This window comes from Synchiropus splendidus, chromosome 13, assembly GCF_027744825.2.
Source record: "Synchiropus splendidus isolate RoL2022-P1 chromosome 13, RoL_Sspl_1.0, whole genome shotgun sequence".
Taxonomy (NCBI): domain Eukaryota; kingdom Metazoa; phylum Chordata; class Actinopteri; order Syngnathiformes; family Callionymidae; genus Synchiropus; species Synchiropus splendidus.
Window position 1 is genome coordinate 4,475,307 of NC_071346.1, and position 22,043 is coordinate 4,497,349.

A 22,043-nucleotide genomic window follows, 5' to 3' on the forward strand; every position below is an offset into this window, starting at 1 on the left:
CAGATAAATACTAACATATACTAAATATAAACAAATAAACAGTATTGCAGCTGTTGTCCAGCGTTCAGCAACCTGACAGCACCAGGAACGAAACTGCTACTGAAATCTAAGGTTGATATGATGATAGTGTGTTATTTTAAATGACGATTGATACACGGAAGTGTCTGGCGGCTGCCGCACCCCCGGTGAGTCGACGGTACCGCAGCAGCGCCGCGCTGGTCACGTGACGCCTGCGTTTCCGACACACAACAACTCACCACCGGATCGGTCAGCAGTCGCTTTCCCCCCCCTCGCCTGGCTCTCAGTATGGCGGACGGCGAGAGGTCCCCGCTACTATCCGACCTCGGAGACGGCGCTCTCGGCAGCGGGAACGGCGGCGTTTCTCCTGGTTCGGCGCCGTACGGAGCTCCCAACAAGCCCCAGAGTGAGTATCCCGCTCCCAGGTTCGCCCCGGCGGTTAGCGTCGGCTGGCTGGGCGTTCAGTCACCAGCTGGCGGAGCGCGTTGAGCGGTGCTGCTTTGTTCTGCAAGGACGCCATGCACAAGTGAAACGACATTTCTATCATGACTTAAATGTCGCTTTTTCCTCACACGCGCCCTGCACAGTCTGGAAGTAGCCAGTGCGTGCTAGCTGGCTAATGTAGCCGCCGTTCTGTTAGCTGTAGCTGAATTCAGCACCAGGAGGCTCGCGACGCCAAGTCATATCTGAAGTTGTTGTTGGGGAATTTTGTTTTAATACAAGTCTTGCGCATCCACACGTTATGGTTTCTCAGCACCGTTGTGTTTTAAACAATCGCACGTATCTGCTGGCTGGCAGCACAAAAGCACCTGACTTGATTGATAAGTCAATGAACCAATAAGGAAGCAGCACCGGGGCACTCCACGTCATATCAGCCAATAAGAGGCCATGTTATGCATGCGCGTACGCCTCTCTATTACAGTTCATTATTCTTGGAACTAGTTTTGAATTTTAGGATATGGAAATCGAGATTCAACTATTGAAACACTGATGATTTTAGGTTTTATTGAATGTGCAGAACAGCCTTTTATATTTTGTTGTCGAGTCATCTGTTTGCACTAAACAAAGCCAATATGTCATCTTCAGATGGTAATCTGTGTAAATATACGAACCTGTCCTCCTAATCTTATTGGTGTTTTCTTTGTGATATTCAGTGGTAGTCAGTCTACTAAGTATCCCAACCACATTTTGTGCAAGTTTCAAAACAAAACACAATTCACACGTTGACTATTTACACCCTTGCAATAAGACGCGTTGCTTGTTTTTCAACCCGTACACATCATATGCCCACAAGTTGACTTGTTCAAATAGTTGTGACGTGTGAGTTCTCAGTATGGCTGTAATTGAAAACTCATCTAGTGTTTACAAACACTCTTCCGTTTTCTAGTGACTATTTACAACTTTGTAATCACACGAGTCAACAGTGCTTCACGTCATACACCAACATGTTTACTATTCGTCAAGATAGGCGATGACTGGTCGACTATTAAAATAGAATAATTCTGTATTACTCTTGCTGTCAAGTCTCATTCATATTGACTGTGTTCGACCAACAACCAAACTGATTTCTGATGTAAGAACTCTCTTCTTACCAGAGCTGTGTGTTGCATCACATTTCCAGAAATGGTTTTTTTTCCTTTCTGACAAAAACCTATTTGTTGGAACTAGTCCTACTCGACATTCCAGGGGAGTTTCTCTGCAAAAGCCCCTCTCAGGAAAATCCGATTACCTTGTTAATCTTAAGTGTGGAGGGAGGAATTTGATTTATTGAGGATGGTGTTTCTGTTGAATTGCTGATTTGCTGCATGTCCAGATAATTTCATGATTAAGAGTCTCCTTTTCTCTTTTGTGTAGGCTTTCCGCCTTTCCCCAGCCCCACCCAGCCTTCGGTGCTCCTGGGCGAAGACCCTCCACCGTACTCGCCCCTCACCTCGCCAGAGAGTGGCAGCGCCCCTGTCATCAGTTGCAGGGTTTGCCAGAGTCTGATTTCGGTGGAGGGTAAAATCCACCAGCATGTAGTGAAGTGTGGCGTATGCAATGAAGCTACGGTGAGTTGTGCGAGAAACTCTTTCACAAAAGTACTAACACTTAGTTCATGTTAAAATGTCTTGGAAATGTCAAGAATTTGACCTGATATGATCAAGTGAGCTCATGCAGATGACCTAAATTTCAGTGTTTTGACTGTAAATGTGTTTTGATGTGAGCATTGTTATTACTAGCTCAGACGTGTAGGAGTTGACCGGCAGTACCGTCCTGCCTTATCAAATTTTGCTTCTTGTTATTGTATAAATGTTTGATCGTATCCGACTGGTGAGAGATATTGGTTCCACTTCAGAGACTGTTCTTTTCGTAGTCGACCCATCTTCAATAAAAAAAAAAAAAAAAATTTTTTACAGTTGACAAGCTGATTCACTTTCCCTGTCAGACGTAATGTTTTCTGAGAGACACCTTAATAGTGACTAACTTATGGTTGAGATGTGCAGTTGAAGCTGCTCTCGAGTACTGTATGTATGTAAGGTTTTAGAGGTGGTTGTTCACTTGTTTTAGAGCCAAATTTTAGCTTTTTAAAATCTTCATCAGTTAATCATATTGTAGAAGAGAAATATGAACTTTGAATCGTGTTTGAAATTGTGATGGTTTTCTACTAATAAGTACAATATAGTTAGTAGCAAGAGTAGTAGCTGGAGAAATTTAATATTATGCATTGATGTTGAAACTTTTTTGTCAATTCGGGAACAATTTTATAGCAGCTGAAAGGTGCAGCAGAATCCAATTCTAATTAGAGTGAGTGGATTAGGTACTGACTTGAATCTTGAATTCTTGCTCAAGTCTGCAATGTTAATTCTGACCATGAGAGGCTGAGAGTGATGAATGAAAAGTATTAGCTTCCTCTCTTCCCTCCTTTCTCCCATAAAAAAAACTTCAGTTATCTCCTGAGTGAAATCACAAAGAGATTCATGATTCGACTTAGTCCAAATGCCTCTTTTGGACGCTCGAATAACGATGTCGACGCAACCCATTTTTCTTTCACAAGCAAGAGGTTCCCATGATAAATCCTTGGCTACCATGTGGGTCAGCCTTTTGAAGTGGAGTTTATTGCCACTGAAGACATGATATAACTGCAAAATGGTTTGACTTTTGACCGTTTTCTGTGGTTTTAATTGAATTGCCTCAGAAAGTCTTCCTCCTACATGTTAACCTGTCTGGATCATCTGCCCTGGTCACACCTATGTTCATGCCTTCTTTTACCACATCCACAAATCTCTTTTTTTTACCTACTACTTCTGGCATTCTTCATCTAACCTGTTCCGTCTCTCTTCTCCACATGGTCAAACCATCCAAACCTGGCCTCCTAAGCTTTCTCTTTGAACTATAGGACATGAACTCTTCCTCTGACATATGCAGCATTCAGCGTTGTGAAAGGTAGACTGTGAGGTGCCCATCTTCTGTTCCAATAAAATGATACTACAGCTGGCACAGGCGCCCCAGCAAGCCTCCCTTTGATTCTTTATACTTTTGAAATCCTGTGCAAATCTCAGCAGCAGCTAATGAGCCGGCTGACTCTTCAATGGTGGCTCTGCAGACAGGAGAACACAGACAAGAACCCCAGCTATAAGGACAACCGCTGACTAGCTTGTTAGATGTTGCTTGTGTTACGTCCACTGATTCACATTCACTGCTTTCCTCATGGTCTTAATTACACTGCAGATGGAAGTTTTTTTTTTTCTGTTGCAGCCGATATACAGATTATTTGGTCCAGACAGTGGTGAGGGGTTATTGCCTATAACCTTTAGATGATCTCATTGGATGATGTAATGTGGTTTCAGTTTTGAAATGAGGCTATTGTGGTGTATCTCAGAGCAAGGGATCTTCACCTTTTAGATGTCTCTTCCCATATCAAGTTTCAATTCAAGTCATAGAACTGTGATCAACCATATTTAATCTACTTAAACATAGACAAATCTTTTGAAATGACATGAAACCATGTGATCATCGCCAAGATATTTGTCATCGAAAAGCCAAACCAGCAGCAGAATCAGGTGCAAGTCATGTTCATCAAATTGACTAAAGAAAAAAAGGAGGGGAAATACACTTGAGAAAATTGGAAAAACTGGATAAAATTAGGTATAAAGTAAATATAATATAACCATGTCTAAATATAATAAAATAAAAAACAATATATCTTATTTAAACTCCAAAGAAGATATTAGTAAAGTGTAAATGAAAGTATCTCCATAAAATTAATTTTCAAAACTGCTTCAACAGGTGCTTTCATGAGAAGTTTTTACTGTTGGGGGCTGCGGCATCACTTTCTTTATCAGTTTTTCTTTTCAAGAACTTCTCCATAGTTGGTGACTATCACAGATTTGCAGCTGTCAAGTCAATGCAGTGACACACTACTGCCCAAAGGTGTAAAACAAAAAAATTATAGCGGCCCTCAGGGAGGCGCTCGGGGCCCAACCATGGGCCCCGGCCCTATGGTTAAGAATCACTGTCATAGAGTAAAAAAAAAAAAATCATGATCGCTGCTATGCATCCTTTAGACACAAGATGTCACCAGAGATCACCAATGAATGAATCCGTTTGGTGCAGCAGGGAGCTGGAGGGATGTGGGAGGCTTCATTTGCCCTATTAAAACCACCCTCCGGTCTTCCATATAATGGATGACGCCGGATTCTAGAGAGGCGTCCTCCTTTACTCAAGTATATAGTGTGATGCAGACCCACATGTATTCACAGGTAACCTTCAGAAACGCAGGCAACATGAGCCTGTACTCGCCTCTCTAATGAGGTTATTTGGGGGTTTTAAAGTGAGTGGTTGCCTTCTCACCTGGAACTGTAGTGATTTATTCCAACTCTTTGGCTTTCCATTTTAATATTTTATTCCTCCTCTGTGTCTTGTCTCCCACCACAGCCTATTAAAAATGCCCCAGCAGGGAAGAAGTACGTCCGCTGCCCCTGCAACTGTCTGCTCATCTGCAAAGTCACCTCCCAGAGGATTGCCTGTCCTCGGCCATATTGGTGAGACATTAGAAAGTGTGTGTGTGTGTGTGTGTGTGTGTGTGTGTGTGTGTGTGTGTGTGTGTGTGTGTGTGTGTGTGTGTGTGTGTGTGTGTGTGTGTGTGTGTGTGTGTGTGTGTGTGTGTGTGTGTGTGTGTGTGTGTGTGTGTGTGTGTGTGTGTGTGTGTGTGTGTGTGTGTGCGCGGAAACACATCGGCGAGAAAGAGGTGAGGTTGAGGAAACAAGGTGCTGTGGGAAAATCAGCCCCCCAATTAAAGCCGCGGTCCCAGTCGGTGTCGTCTGGCTGCTCAGCGAGCCAGATGAGGAAATAACAGCCTCATTATAACAGCCACATCATCTATTTCACTTCTGCGTGTCATCCTTTGTGGGTTACATCGTGTCATTTCATGCACCAGTGGAAGCAGCTTGTGTGTTTTTGCACCAGTTACTCGCTTTGTAAGGCACGAGGGGTGCACTGGTGCCACTATTGGGAAGTTCCTGCATGGACAAAACTTTCACAGCATTGCTCCCAACACGTTTCCTTACAGGCTACAAAGCTTGGTTTTGAGAAAGTATTCAGAGATATCTGCAATGTGGGAGAAGAATGATTCATTTCTATCTGCATATCTGAGGTCAGGTCACTTGGAAACGTTTCCTCGTATCTAGGTTTATAGAATCAGCTGTCAGTTGAGATGTTGCGCTGGTATATGACTCTGGTGGCTGGAAAGTATCTGAGTGATCAAGGCAGAATGCGACAGAGAAGCAAAGTAGTGGAAATGGAGTTCTGACATTTATTGATGACAGTAAAAACGCTTGTTTTCCACCATGGAAAAAAAAGATTTCTCTGTTAAAAACTCACAGATAACCACCTTGATTATGTCCACCTTCATGATGCGTGTTGTGTGTGCGTTTGTTTTGATTTTCCACTTGGTGTGATCATGTGAGACTTCATCTTAAAAAGAGGTCATAATAGTGAAGGCATGTCGCCTTTCATTTTTGATCGTTTACATGTAGCAGAAACCCTGTTGTTTGTAACCGATGAAATAGATTGACAACATAGTTTTTTTACTGTTTATTTATCAAATTTTACAAAGTACTGACAAAATTTTGAAAATGATACATGCAATGGTTTAGAACTTTTGTAGGAAAATACATAGATAACAATAAAAAACAATTAAATTAAATACATCCCCAGAAAGACAATGGGGATATTACAATAAGTTTGTGATAATGTTGGATTGTTGGAAAAATGTTTCATTTTGTCCATCTTTTTGTGTACAACCCAGTTTTCAGTCTCACCAGAGAGGTCAAATGCTCCATCTGCCGTATTTCTTCAATAATGTCAGTCCAAATTCGTACATCAGGTCCATCAGCCTTCAACCAGTTCCTTGTAATAGCTTTTTTAGTAGCAAGCTTCAAGATTTTAAATAAATATTGATCACTTTGTTGCACCTGTGAGGGCAAGAGTCCCAGCAAACATACATGTGTGTCCTTAAGAATGTTATATTCAAATATCTCCTCAAGAATATTTATAACATTGTCCCAGAATATTTGTATTCTAATACAGGTCCAAAATATATGAGAACGAGAAGCATTCATGTGTCCACGTTTTCTCCAGCATTGTTGTTGTTTACCTCTCAAATCCCTCCATTTTCTTGAAGCTGGAGTACTGTTGTGTGTTGCACATTAAACGCCATTCTCTTTCAGATATTGTACTTTTCAACTCCTGTTCCCATTTTGTTGTAGCATACAGTGTGTTGATTGACGTTATAGTTTTAATCTCCTTGTTCAGCAAGAACAGAACGATCTGAAGTGGGTCCATTGTTAAAACTACACATTCAGTATGTGTGTGTACTTGGAGCAGGAGTCAAAGCTGGCTCATAACTGCTCCTGATGAAGCTGGAGAAGGGCTCATTACTCGCAGGCTGAACGGGCCCACAGGTCTTTTTGCCCTGGAACTTCCCCATGGTTAACTGAAGCTATTTAAAAAATGTAAAATGAAGTATCCCAGTGATGCGCCCATGGGTTGAATCAGGAGCTTCACTGCTCCTGTACAACATCACAACCTTCTACAGGAAGTTCTCAAGTCAAGGTGTTGTGATGAAGGTTGATGCGCAAAAGTTCTTGACAATGAATTTAACACTGCATTCCAGGTTGGTTCCAGAACTCGCAGAGCCAGTTTCAATAGTGTTTGCACCAGAACTTAAAAAGCATCGACCATTTTAAGGCCGTATTAAAAGAAACAGTCCGTCATGCCAGCTGTTTGACTCCCGGTGTAATCATCTGAAAAGATAAACGTCCTCGCAATGCCTTGAGGCAAAACTGTCTCCAATGATTTCTCTTTGTTTTTGTCGCGCGGCTGCCATCAATCATCAACGTGGCTCATCAACAAATCTGTTGCCTCATTCAGCAGCTCATGGCGAAGGATGGACGTTGATTCATGCAGCTCTGCCGCAGTGGTTTGTGGTGATGAAAGAATGCATTTGACGAGTCATTCAACACTGAAATAATCAGTCGCCTTGACTCTTTTTTTTGTTTCTCATCTAGCCACGTTTGAGCTGCCAGCGGCTCGTCCACAGCAGCTCAGTCGCTGCTCTTTCCAGCTGAAACTGTTGCCAACTTGTGCTGTGAGATTATAGCTGACCAGATTTGGATTGTGCTGCTCATCTGCTTTTAGTAGAGCAGAAGTTCAGATTCCCATATTTTGATCTGAGCTACAAACCTGTGTCTCTATACTACTGCCTGAGAGCATTCAGGAGGGAAAATGGCAGCATGCGGTCACATTTAAATAATGCTCCTTTGGATGTGTCGTCATCAGTCCAGTTGAGTTTAAGAGTTAAGATTTGAGTCTTATGTTAGATGTTAAAGGATTGGCACCAAGATCCAGAAGCTGGTGCTTTTCACCTCCGTGGTTGGTGACTGTTAGCAGATGAGTTCTCTGGCTCTCTGTTTTGCATTCCACCCAGACATGCTGACTAAACCAACACAGTAGAGCAGCGGCGTCTCATAAGGGATTCAGTGTTTGTAATCTGTCGAAGTGTGATGTGGGGGGGAAAGAAGTCGCGGTAATAAAATGATTGGCGGCTAAAATTAGCGTCAGCGTTTCTCCGCCAGCAGAGTGAGACGAGCGATTTACGAGTCCAGCCAAGGAAGAAGCAGCTTAATAATGAAATGTCGAGGCGTTAACGCTGACGTTGTCTCTCTGTCTCATCTGATTCCAGTAAGAGGATAATCAACCTTGGCCCGGTTCACCCAGGGCCGGCCAGCCCGGACCCCCAGCCGGCCGGAGCCCGGGTCTCATGTGGACACTGCAGCAGCACGTTCCTGGTACTGACCGACTCTTTTGTTCTGCTCGCATGCTTCACTCCGAAAACTGACTTTAGGGAATCATTCCAAGTTATACAATATTTCCCAATAAGTCTTTTATATTCAGTTATATTCAATAAATATTTAATACCTTTTAAAGTGTAAAATATGAGTAATACAATATTTCCTTATAATTGGAAAATTATGAAGCAAAGCAAAAGAAAAAAAAGTAATAAAAAATTGAAATGTACATGAATTGCATAAAAAATATATGATTTATTATTGGTGCATTACTGAATAAAGGCGAATCCAAAATAAATAGTAATTTGGAACATTTTTTTTTTTATTTGGAAGTTTTACATTTTTAGAAATAACATCACAAAAAACCCAATGGCGGTAAAATGGCTGTTTAGAATTTGATTATGAAAAACAATGTGATGGGGAAAATAAAAATACATCTTCAGAAAATTGAGGAAATATTCTTTCATTTAATTTGTTCTAACACTAAGGCTTACTTAATATTCAATAAATAATATTACGTATAAGTAATGCAATATGTCCTAATAGTTAGAAAAGTATGAAGAAAAAAGGAAATTAATAATTTGTTTTATATTTCTATTTAGCATTTGTAATATATTCTCCTTTAAGTGAAATATTAACTTATAATTTAGTTCATGTAATGTAAAAAAAAAATCAAAGAAAAATACTAGGCACAAATATTACCCAAAAAGTTACATAAAAATTCCAAGCATTTTATTTACTAAGTGCAAAGATTAAGTCTTAATATTCAATAAATAATCGATTAAAGTGTAACATTAGAAATATATATTTACTCGCTTTTTCTTATGCTATTCATTGTGAGATACTTTGTATAATGGAATGAAATGAATGTTTATGCCAACTGCTACACATGTAAGGTGTTAAAGCTTCTGATGATTGTCATGATTTTATGTTGCATGTAAAAATCTTTAGAAAATGAAGTGTAAAAATCAGAGAGTAGAAAGAACCTGCTTCATGGCGATCTGCAGTGTGCATTGACACACTAACCGAGTTGACTCCAAGCGTGTCCATCTCCCCTCAGCAGGAGCTTTAGAAGCCCATGCAAAGCAGCAGAATGTTACAAATTAGCCTCTTCCACACCAGCATCCGTCACCTGAACCTACACATTCTCTGCCAGTGACTTTGTGCCCGAGAGGTTTTTGTAGGCAAATTTACGACGACCGGGCCTGAAAAATGACTTATCGAAAAGTCAAAACAGCATAGCGGCGGGCCAAGTTAACGCTGAGTTATAGCTGCAGATGCGTAACCCTATCAACCCTTTGCTCATATATTCTGCCGCTTCTTTGCTCTGGGGGGAGTGGAATTTTAAATTACTGCCCTTTTTAACAATGTGCTGGCCAGGTAAAGGCGCAGTCCTGGATATATGATGGAAGAGAAGGTGGCAGCCTGTGAAGAGAGAGACAACCAGAGCTGTAAAAAGATGATGGAGGGTGCTCTGTATTCATTCAGACTTTTCCTACCTGCATAAAGAAAGAGCCGCTGACTGGAAGTCTCTGCCCGGGCGACAGCGCCTTGATCTTTCGTCACAGATCGGCTGATAATATTCGCCGTGATCCTAGCAGCAGAATAATGCTTTGGGTGAAAGACGAATGTGCAGCGTTTCCCTCCGTGAGCCGTCCAAATGCATCACCCCACCAGAGCAGAGAAGCAAATAAATATCTGCAAGCAGAAGGCAACTATTTTTATTCCTCGTTTGTCGAGCGAGCCGTATGTGATGGTTGCGTTTAAAATCTCGGAGCGACTCTCATTGATCTGAGCGATGGGGACGTTTAACGCCCTAATTTATTGCAGAGATATTCTCTCTGGTCGACTCTTGCGCTGAACAGAGTTGAAATGCCCGAGTAATTAAGAGTCCATTCATCAGTGGAAGAGTAGCGGTGCTCATGTATCTGTTTAAGATATTATTGATGAAGGGATAGATAAACAAAGGTAACTGAATACTCCTTTATCAATGATGTCAAAGTTTGGCATATTTATGTGTATCAGTGTACTTCTGTTAAAGCTGAAAGGTGTTTGTCAAGTAGCCATTAGCGCAGAGGTGGGCAATTAAATTTCCCAAGGGGCCGGGTTATATATTGTGACCGTTGAGAAGGGCCGTCAAACACAAAGAGAGGACAAGAGAAAATTGAAAATAAAAATCATGTGTGATTATGAATCTACACTGTAAAAATGAATAGAAACTGTTGGTTTGTTGTGTTTTATTTAATTTAAACCACATTCCATTTAAAGATTGTCAATGTGGCTCATACATTTCAAAATTTACTTTCAATTCTGATGTATTTTAAGGGACAAGAAATACTCCTAAAATAGCCAACGGAAAAGATTTAGAAAAATAATTAAACAAGAAAGTTATGTTTCAGTTACTTCATAATAAACAAAAAACAATCCATAAGACAAAATGTCAGAGACAACAACAATGTCAGTTTTATAGTTTTGCTCTGACTCCAGGAGGGCCACATAAATACAGTCAAAGGGCCGCATTTGGCCCCCGGGCCGCACTTTGCCCAGGTCTGCATTAGCGTGATCACGCTTTGGCTGAATTCTAGTTTATATTCCAAACTTCCTTGACATCTGTCAATCTTGTAATAACACGTCATTGCTTCATAAAAATCTGCAGTGTGAATACATTTCGTCAACTGGTATTAAGTAACAATATTCATGTTTTTATATATATATATATATATATATATATATATATATATATATATAGGAGTGGTGTGAGCGAGCTGGAGGTAGTAACCCCGATATAAAGAAGAGAAAGTTCAGTCTCCATTACTTTGTTTCTCTGCACACTCCCCTTATTGTTGTGTGTGCATGTGGCGTCCACTATACAAACACACTTAGTATGATGGAGTCCAGGGCAGGCCTCTGCATTCAGAAGTAATAAATCTTGCAAAGCTGCGCTCGGTGCTCTGGGTATTTTTGTCTTTGAACAACTTTACACTCACCACGCAGACCTCAGAGAACAATTCCAACACAGGAAAAATAGTTCTCCAGGCGTTCAGGTAAAAGATGACTCTGTTAATCTGCCCGTTTGTCTTCTTGTGTTCTGAAAGTGCCTTCGTCTAATGATTTGTTTCCTGATTTCAGTGGACAGAGTTCACAGACCGGACGCTGGCCAGATGCCCGCACTGCAGGAAAGTGTAAGTAGCTCCTGGCACCTTGTCTTTGTGCCCTGGTTTATTATTTTGGACCGGTTTCCACTGGCTATATAGTCCAAATTGAATCAACTTTAGCTGAGTTTACAGTTCAAGCTCAATCTCTGTTTTGCCTCGTTCAAGAAAAACGTTTTGTAAACTCATAATTCAAGTGAATGCATAGGATTATGTGGGTTAATGTGCAGCATTGATGTGACAAGCAGCAGCAGCAGTGTGCTGAGGGGCGACCACAGGGTTGTGTTCACTCACACTGGGTTGGTATCAGGCTTGTAGCTGGAGAGATGTCGGGGGATTTGCCCCTCAAAATACAGGAACTAGAGTTGCAGGGAGCTTCAAACTTCAAAAGGTGCCCTGAGGGGCCCATACCCACGGAACTCGCAAGAGGTCTTATGCCTTTGGCGCGCGGTAGCCGCGCCATATTTTGTCTCCAGATACAAAATTGGGACACCTTGTCTCCAAAATAGAGGCTGCGAGCCTGTTTTTCTGTGGGTCACATTTGGTCACAGCAGTGGAGTGTTTTCCTCCTCAGGGTGTCGCCCTTGGTTGTAGAGTAGGGGACTTCATTGAGGTGTTATGTGTAGAATCCCCTCTCCTCTGGATTGTACAACACCATCTGAAGTGGCCGTATGAATGAAACATGAAATGCACACAAAGTCTAAATCAGAGGAAGAAAAAAAAAAAATGTGTTTACACCCGTACAAAAATATTCCAGCCACTCACAATGACCTTTATAGCGGCGTCACTCTCCAAACAAACCCTTAAGTAAAAGCAGAGATATTGAGGACGATTTATTTTAACGTTTCAAGTTAGAATCGCGCATTGCCTCTGTTTACGACCGGCTCCAACGTCAATGAACGTTACGGGGAGTAAACACCGTAAAGCACAGGCTTCGCCGGCTGGAATTTAAAATGTCAGCTCTGGTTTCCCGCAGCCGTGGTAGCAGTGTGACGCGAGGTGTGGGATTTGTACAACTTAACCGTGTTCCCTTTGAACTTCCTCCCCTTCATCGCAAGGATCCGAAAGCCTCTTAAATTTGTTCTCCTCGAGTAAACAGCAACTTAAGCGGCGTGAACTTCTCCTCGTGCTGGGGCTGATCATGGAGCTGTTCCAGTCTTCGTATTAATGGCTCGAGCTTTCAGTCAGTCGTGCGAGGCTTTTTCTCAAAAACGTTTGCAGATAATTTGGTCACAGTTCCGACTTCTAAAACTCAGAGGTTGATGTTGTCGTGGTGTATTGTTGTTTATCCCTGCTTATTTCCAAACATCTCTTCTTCCTCCAGCTCCTCGATCGGTCAGCGGTATCCCAGGAGGCGGAGCTTGTGGTGTTTTCTACTCTGCTTGCTGTTCAGCATCTCCACCGCTGGTCTGATTGTAAGTCAACCGCCCATTACGCCATTTACGCTTAACCTCAGTTTGCTGTCAGTGTGTTGATGTGATGCCATATTTAAAGGTCTGGTCCACATGTCATCGCTGTGACCCAGTCGTTATTGTCCACTATGGTCCATTACATGACGAGCTTTGCCGTCGTATTACAAGTAACTTAAAATGTGTCATCCGTTGCCTGGAAAAGCTGACGTCCTCCTGTCACACCGACATGTTTGTCGTGGTGCTAGCTATCCTTGTTGTCACACCCTAAAATTCACCATACAAACGGTGAAATACAATGTAAATAAAGCATTACCGCCTCATGACATCGCCAGGAAATACAGATCTGCTGGTGTCTCAGCTGTCACCATCTCGGTTCTGTGTGAAAACCCTGCAGACGTTAAACGATGTCAAGCCATTCCAGTGTGAGAAACCTGTTGATGGAAACACTTGACAGATGTGGCAGCTGCACATGTTCCTCCAGGGCACCGTTCACTCACTTCATATATTTAAACGCACCCATATAATTCAAACGTTATTGATGATGTGCCAGTTAGTCTGGTTCCATGTTTTCAGATTTGAAAATGACACTGAAGATTTGTATGCGGGAGAGAGCTTGAGTAGTGATTTTCAAGTCCATATGGATGGCTGAGTTTGGCCTGGATTGCTGGGAGTAACTTCCCCCTCCGCCCAGTGGGAGTTGGACTCCAGCAGGACTGCCCTCCGTCACCAGATCTCTTTCTAACCTTTGTGGGCACAGTTTCTAGCGGCTGCCAAGGAGCAACAGTTTCTCATTTCTTCTTGCACGTCACGTCCTCCACAGGGTCCATAGCCAAGAGATAGCTTCCCTCAAGTGAATAGCAGCCTCTCCCTTAAATAGAAAAACAAGAAACTGCTGTAAAGCCAATGGAGGTGTGGCTTTAGCTCTCAGTGGCATCGATTGTGGGCACAGAAAATTTAGCCTGATGATGAAGCTTGAATGCTTGGAGGAAGAATGTGAGCAACAGGTGGTGCATATCATGAGCACTTTAAGGTGGTTAGTGAGGTCCTGGACACCAGGTGTTATGGCAACATAGAGGCATGTCCTGGGATCTTTCAGGTCCAGGTGCTGGAGTTAGCCATTGAAGACTGGCTTTCATTGAACAGGGTGTCTCAGGGATGCCCTATATTTAAGCAAGACACCCTGTATTTCTCCTCTCTTTTCCACACTATCTTGGCTGAACACGATGTTTAAGAAGGTTTCTCCAACTTCTATCGGTGACTTCAGTTGCACCATGTTCATTTGCCCATCAAATCCCGTCACTGGAGGCAGATGCGTTGGTCAGAATTCTGTGTCACAACGTGGACAATTGCTGCGGATTTGGGTCTTAGAAATGGACAAAGAGTGTCCTGATCAAAGCTGCTCAAAATGTGTGTGTTCTATTGTTTTTGTCCTATTTGTTTGTGGTCGTATGATAGGATGGATCCCTTTAAAAAGGCTGACTCAGGTTCTTTTGTTGGACTTTAGTTGAATGGAATGCAGCTCTTGTTTCTTTAGCACTACTGTGACTGGTGACTGTTTGTTGGTCAAAAGTGAAAAGCTCACTTGATATTTCTGTCATGATGACGATTTTCCCCCGTTTGGGCTCTCAGTCAGAGTCACCTGTGAGGTACTCACTGCTTGTCTGTCATGGAAAGCACCATCTGCAGGAGTCACAAACCTGTTTGGGGTTTTCACTCTGTATGTAAAATAAAAGTCAATCCGGTGTCGAAGTTGGCTACAAGTCATGTTATGGTAGCTGCAATGGTACTCTGAGCGGAGGGTGTTAATAGATGCAGCTCGACTCGAGCGTTTTCAGTCTGAGCTCGGCACACAACAGAAATTGACAGAAGTGTGGGGGAGCAGCGGGTGGTGGAAGTGGGGAGCACCTCTCCGGCAGATTGGTAGCAGCAGTCTGCAGCAGGAGACTTGGCTCTGCACTGTTTCATCCAGCACGAGGAAATGACACAATGGTTTCACCTAACACTGCAGCTTCACTTTTCATTTACGAGCTCGCACTGAAAGGTCTGATGTCCAAATCCAAAAAGCTTACCGCATCGCTTGTAAATGGCATTTCTCCATGGACGCTTGGCTGCTTTTTTATTACGATGCAGCAGAAAACCTCACAGGAAAGAAGGCCATGCCCCATTTAGCAGTCGCTTTTCCCCTGAAAATATTTTTCAATAAGCATCTCCACCTTGTGCCCGTTTAGACTGTCAGGATCAAATATGAAAACAGACTTCAACCCACTGCACATTCTCCTCAGTGAACAGAAGATGGCGCAAGATCAGCACGAACCACTGCTGACAGGTTGTTCCTGTCTCTCCTGGCATGAAGAAAAATAACTGCAGTCACTAGAAATCCTGGAATATTATATCATATCGTGAGACAACGCCTCACTTCATCACTTATTTATTGATTAAAAACACATTAGATGGTGATGTTTAACCATTCATTTAGCCTCAGAGTCGCTTCATCAATACACATTAATACTCTAAATAGATATTATGATTTCATGATTGAGATGAATCATGTTTTTTAAAGAAATAAATACTGGTAACAGCTGCATCGTCTGGCACAGCAGATTAACAATAGCGACGAGCTGCCAGTCACAATTACAGATGGCAGTCCAAACGATTTCAAACTTTTCATTTAAACTAGTTTGAGTCTGTAGTTTGACGTCATCGCTGATGAACAGCTGCTGATCCGTTTTGGTTTTCTTGTCCAAACCCGGCTGGCAGCATATGCAGAAGAGCTGACGACACATTTTCAATTGTGTCCTGTGCCACAGCAGACGAAGCAAGAAGGCTTCCCTCTCCCCGGCGAGCAGGGCGATGCAATCTTTCCAGCATATCCTCAGTCTGCCCCGGGGCCTGCTTCCAGTCTGCCAAGCCAAGATCATCAGAGAGGCACTGGAAAGCTTCTTGACAGGCTGCCCAAGTACTTCTGCTCGCGGCTCTCGATATTGAGAAGCAGCAGTTGTACTCTGACCTAGTGACAGACTGGTCACATGTTTCCAAATCACCCCATGTCAACAAACCGGCTGTTTGGTGCTGAAGTCTGTGCGCAGGTTTTGGGAAATGTGACAAATCACATGCTGCAGAATCTGCCGATTTACCCTGGTGTTGAGGTTGTTCTAACTGGAAGGCCTGGCTAAGCCTCCTTCCATTGCTTGAATGGCCCACGGCATACCCCGGAAGATGCTACTTTCAGACGACGACGTCTCTTTTTTTGGGGCGGGGGTCTGTACTCGGAGAGAGAGAGCTTTGCAGTCTGGTGTATTCACTTTTCCCAGTCTAAAGATGATTTAGACCTCTCTAGTTTGAGTATCCCAGGGTCTTGTTCACGAGTCAGAGGGAAGGGGGTTGAGTGTGACAAACAGGGCGGTGTTGCAGTGATGCGCATACCGTAGCGGTTTGATATTGTGAGGCGAGCTATATAGTGTGACCGAAAGGTCAAGATCGGAGTGTGGCGTGTGGACATCTGAGAGAGGCTCAAAGTCCAACTGTTGCTCATCAGCATGAAGAGGAGCCAGATTAAGGGTTTGGGCATCTGCTTTGGATGGCTCTTAATGGAAGGTGTTTCGGGCATGTCTGTCTGGGAGGAGCCAAGGGGGAAGGCTGAGGACACGCTGGAGTGTGGCTGTGTCCCATTTCTTACCCTAACACAAGCACTTGGTTTTGAGTGCCCTCCACTATGAAGTGCCCTCAGACGACGAAGTGAAGTGAGCGACTTCCCTAAGACGTCACGTGCAAAGACAACGTGTCATTGGCTGCCGTGCTGTGTTTTATATCCTGCATATCGAGTGTTGGAGACACTCTTTGGAAATGTCAGCTCCTCCTGCAACCTCTTGCATCGGCACTGATCATCTCACTTGGTTTGGTGAACCAACGCAGAAGAAATGTCAGAAGTAGAAGAAGTACTTTGGTATCCTTGGTTTCAAGTCAGCTCCGGAGCTCCCTCGGTTTGAAGGCATCATTTCAAGTGGTGCCCTCGGTTTTAGGAGTGTTGGAACACACTACACTTAGACGTGAACGCGCAAAACCCAGTGTTAAGGTCAAAAACGAGTGTTAGGGTGAGAAATGGGACACAGCCTATGTCTCCCTGATGGCAAGGGAACGCCTCGGAATCCTCCAGGAGGCACTGGTGGTAGGAGCCGGTGGACTCACCCCTGCTGAGTGACCCCGGATTAGCAGCGGAAAATGGATGGCTGGAGTCAAAGCGACCAAAATGGGCTGGGCCACTTGTGTTGGATTATCCCAACCACTCTCCTCGGCCCATCAGATGGTGCTGGCCTCCCAGTTAATGATCACCGCATCAAAAACACACATCATAAATTGGCTGCTTATGTGAAGCAAATTCATGTTTTGGTGATTTCCTCCCTCCAAATCCCTGCATCCCTCTTCCAAAGTCACGCCTGCCACCTTCATCAAGGAGCCTTCCTGCGAGCAGCTGCGCTCTTCATACTTGATGGGGTCTCTGGTTCCCCTGCTTCACCCCTCACTCACTCTGAAGTGTTGACTATCATCTCCTCTGAGCCGATCGAAGCCGCCGTGGCGGAATTCTCTGCCGGTGGATTAAGCTGGCGATAGATTACATGAACTAAATGTTGCTTCTGTTTGTCCGTCTTTGTTTAACCTGGGGATTAAAAAGATTCCGCAAGCGGATTGGCTTTGGATTAAAACTTCTGTAATACCTTTGTCAAAATGCTGAACAACCATTCGTGTGTGGAATTGAGTTCTGCGTTAAGTTGCATGTTGCAATTCATAATATTCTTTGACGTGCCAGTAAATAGTAACACAAATACGAGCATTTCGTGATGCCGATAATAGGGTGCGAGTGCTCGTGAAAAACAAATGACCTTCTGAGATGTAATTTCCTGGCAAAGTTTTGTCATGGGGATATTGAATAATGACAAGGTTTTGTTCGGGTTCAGCTCTTATGTTTTTTAAGATGAGATAACCCTCTTTTCATCCTCATTGGCAACACGTTTTCCTCCCGTATGTCTTCCTCCTCATGGCGGTCCTGACTTCGCTCACCTTGCCAGGTTGTAAACGGCACTACAGTGGAAGCTACTCCCTCCTGAGGCCAGAAACCTTTGATGCTCAACCCCTTCCTCCGCAAGGCCAGGCTTTTCGTACAGTAAAGAGGAGCTGGGAAATTTTAGCCATTATCAAGTCTTATTTTTCCGTCGCGGGAAAGTCTCACCCTCTCTACAGGTGAGAGTTCCTGAACTGAATTTAATAGAGATTTATGGCTGCAGGAAGTCTTCCTTCCTTTGCTGCACCACATTGGTGTGGGTTTGAGCTCGGAACGTCTGATGATTTCAGAGTCTTCCCTGAAGGACTCCCACTCATTTGAAGTGTCTCTTAGACCATGGCAATTTGAACACGGGCAAGACGCTGGCCTCTAAAGGGTGATTTTAACACCTTCAATGGGAATAAAAAAATGATCTTCTATTGTTGGTTCTGCTGTGTCAGTGAGCCTCAGTTTGTGGATGAACCATGGTCTTTTCTGTGAGGAGTTTGCACGAGGTATTTGTGGGCGTTTTGGCGCAGTACCAAGATGGGCAGTGGCCTTTTCAGCTCAGTGGAATCACAGTGGTTTTGTTCAGAGTGTGCCAAGGTTTTGCTTCAGGCCTTTGATGTCCAGCGTTCTCTTCTCATGGCGACATGAGTCTCAAATGTTTTCTGGTCCAGATGAAGCCACTCGCGGACCAAGCATGAGCCCCGGGCCAGTGGTTGAGAATAGGCCTAGCGGAGTCACAGGAAGCCACGACTCCTTAACTGGGTTACAGAGAAGAAAGCAAAGACGGCACGCAAGCACTTTTTAAAAAATACAATCACATTTCCAGCAGCCTCGCCCAAAGGGGCGTACAGAAATTTAGAAAAGTGCAATTTGCATAAAAGTGGATGGAAGGGGATCCGATAAACAGCTGCTTCCATTTGCCTTTTTCCCCCCCGGCTTCCAAAACATCAAACCTATTTGTTTCTGGTCGTGGCCGACCCAGGAGGCCCCGGCAATCATCTCCTTCTCTCTGTCTCCGCAGGCTGGAACATGGATGAAGGCTCAGACCTATCAGGGGATCTACGCCTCGTGGGCCGTGCTGCTGCTCCTGGTGCTCCTCACCTTAGCCCGGGCGTTCTACTGGGCCTGCATGAGGGTCAGCCAGCCGCTCCAGAACTTCACATGAAGCCCCCCCCCCCCCCCCCCCCACACCTCGGTGTCTTTCCAAAAACCCCCAACGCGTCAAGCAGGAGGATGGACGGCTTTAAAACAGAAGAATACTGATTATTTATTAAATTCCGGAAAGCCGTCGTCCTCCTTTTACTTTTAGCCTACTTGTGTTTCTAAAACTGGATGGCGGTCGCTGCAATATACCTGTCAGTGCTGATGATGCGTATAGCCTAATGTACCTTATCTATCCTAATCTCGTGGCCAGTGTGGGTTTTTTTTTTTTTTTAACACCTGTTTTGTCTGTCTCCGCCTTTTTGCCGCTTTTTAAATTTCTCTAAAAATCCCGCCGCCTCCGTTTCACCGCCACAACTCAGATCCTAGACATTGTTTCAATGATCACTCTTGAATCTTTAGTCTCTCTAGCGTTTTTTTTTTTCTTTTCTTACGTGAATGGAGCGATGAAGTCCGAGGAATCTTGAAGTAACGTCTGTCGGTGACGTCGGCTTCTCTTTGTCGCTCGCGTTGTTGTGGAAACGCCGAGTTTGCGGAGGTTTGACAAGGATGCTTCTGAACTGTGCACGATTCTGTGCAGTCCCCCGGGACTTGCTTTCATCCAAAGCAGCTTGAAAGCCTTAAGAAGAAGTTGCGATAGCAGGATTGAACACACACACACACACACTTTCATACGCAGCCGTACGAATGCCTATCAGCACAATGGAGGACGCTTTTTGAAAACATCTGTTGAGACTTCCCAGCCTCTGTCTCCAAGGACAGACCTGCGAACATCATTGTTGTTATTTCAGCAAAAGCAAATCTTCCACATTCAGAACTTTCTCCAACTCGGAGAGGAGCGGCGGCGGCGGCGGCGGTGGCTCGCCCGCTCGCCTCTTAGCAACCGCGTTTGAACTCGCTGCCAGTTGAGGAGGAGGGCGGGTTCACACCAGGCGCTCCAACTTCCTCCCACAGATCAGAAACACACGGCTTAGGATAATTGAACACGGTAAATTGTGTCTGTCTGTCAGCGCCGTACTGCGACTCACCCCATCTTGCTCACCGCGTCGGATCACGCATCCCCCACAATCCTGTTCGGATAAGCACGGTGGCTAATGATAGTGCCTCGCGGCTACGCTCAACTTTCCGTCATCAGACATGTTGGAAACAAACGTAAATAAATAAAAGCACAGATTAGCAACCCGGACGTAAAACTTTCCAAACCGAAACATCCTTTATAGCCGGGAACGTCTCCCCCTCACCCAATAGTGGTTTACCTACCCAAAATCTACTGATTTAAAATGAAAGCCTTGACGGCAAGTATCTCATGCAGATGGTCAGCTAGTTGGTCGACAGTCGATGTTTGAGATTTGAGCCACATCATTATGCCGACAGAGATTCTGTGTCACACACGGCCACATGAATGACTCAAGATGGCCGTCTTCTAGTGTCCACAAAGGGACCGCATGTCCGTTGGAATGTGTTCACACCAGAATCTAGTGGCGACTCTTGGCCTCATGAGGAACATCAGGGGACACGAGTGAAATTTCTTGTGGCTCTATCTGAAGTATACAATGAAGCGCAAGCCACCACTGTTCAGGCAACTCACCTTGACTTCACCTGCCTCTCCTCCCATAAACATATCGGAAAATGTTCATTTAAAACATCACCGGTTCCTAAACATGGAGAGAGATTGGTTCCAAATTCTGACCATTTAGACCTTATCTGTCCCAAAATGAATCTCAATCTACTGATATCTTTGACTGGAAACTATTGGTGGTTAAAGGTTCAGTTTACCGCCGGAGCATGGCTGAGTGCAGATCAGTGGGCGTCCCAACGGTGGCGCTGTTCTGACGGAGGTTTTCTGACTCAAGCTGACGTCCGTGTCGTCAATAGAGACAGAGGCTGCTCCTGAGAGGTCCGTTTTAGATGCAGCTCAAACTTCTAGGCCAGTGACCCACACACACACGTGTCTCGCCCCTCCTCGGTTCTGAATGCTGCTTTTATAAGACTGTATTTTTTTCTGTTGTAAATATGTTTGTTGTTTGTAAATAGAAGTGACTAAGCAAACGATGTTGCACTCCCAGGTTTTAACACTACGGCTGTGATCAAAGTTTTATTTGTCGTCTGATGGTTAGTTTTTGTCGCTACAATCGCGCTCTTTCTGTTTGACAAGCTACTAACCGAATGGGCCTCTGGACACCGTCTGAAACCATCACATGGACAGCCAACACATTCCAGTACACACACACGCACACACACACCGATGGGATACCGCAGGTCAGGTGACGGCCCCTTGCTGAATTGAGCACGCCGGCAGTCGCCATGTTTGCACCTCCGCACAGATCAGAGGGCATTTAGCTCCATTCCTACATTCACTGCTTCCACATCTGGTCCGAGTCACCGCCGCCGTGTTGTCGTGAAGACTTGGGCCGACGACTCGTGGAGCGTGATGGAACAGACCCCTATAGAAGTCATGTTATTCGGAGATCCTGGCTGATGCTCTTTCAGAGTTTGTTTACACACAAATAAAGACATGATGATGTATCCGACGCTCCGCTCCTTCTTTACTTCTTCACTTGGCATCATCTGCTAGTCTTCAGCGCTCTTCGTTCACACACACAGTAATTGGGACAACAGTTTGTATCAAAAACTTACACAAGATGCAGATCACCCTAGCAGACACGCATTTGCCTTTTCCCCAAGATTAGTTTCACCCTTGAATTTTCTTATGTTTTGCCTTTAAACTGGGCAAATAATTTTATTTTGTTTCTTTTGCTTTTTTATCTGTTTTTTGGTCTATTTTTGCTTGCTTTTTGCTTGTTTTTTTCTCAAAATACTGTTTATATATTTTTATTTTAGATTTAGCACTCTATTTTTCATAAATATATTTATCTTTTTAAAATCCTAAATCTAAAGTTTTTAAAAAATCCATGTTTAGAATTTTCTT

At 43.9% G+C, this 22,043-nt stretch overlaps 1 protein-coding gene across 1 annotated transcript; it reads left to right on the forward strand.

Annotated features, from left to right (window-relative positions):
- The first annotated feature begins 203 nt into the window (after window positions 1–203).
- On the forward strand, window positions 204–21,645 carry pip4p1a (phosphatidylinositol-4,5-bisphosphate 4-phosphatase 1a). Its single transcript, XM_053883883.1, has 7 exons — window positions 204–424; window positions 1,873–2,066; window positions 4,933–5,039; window positions 8,240–8,345; window positions 11,475–11,527; window positions 12,822–12,912; window positions 18,975–21,645. Exons 1-7 carry the CDS (start codon window positions 307–309, stop codon window positions 19,116–19,118), a joined length of 813 nt encoding a protein of 270 aa, XP_053739858.1. The 5' UTR covers window positions 204–306; the 3' UTR covers window positions 19,119–21,645.
- Window positions 21,646–22,043: the final 398 nt, after the last annotated feature.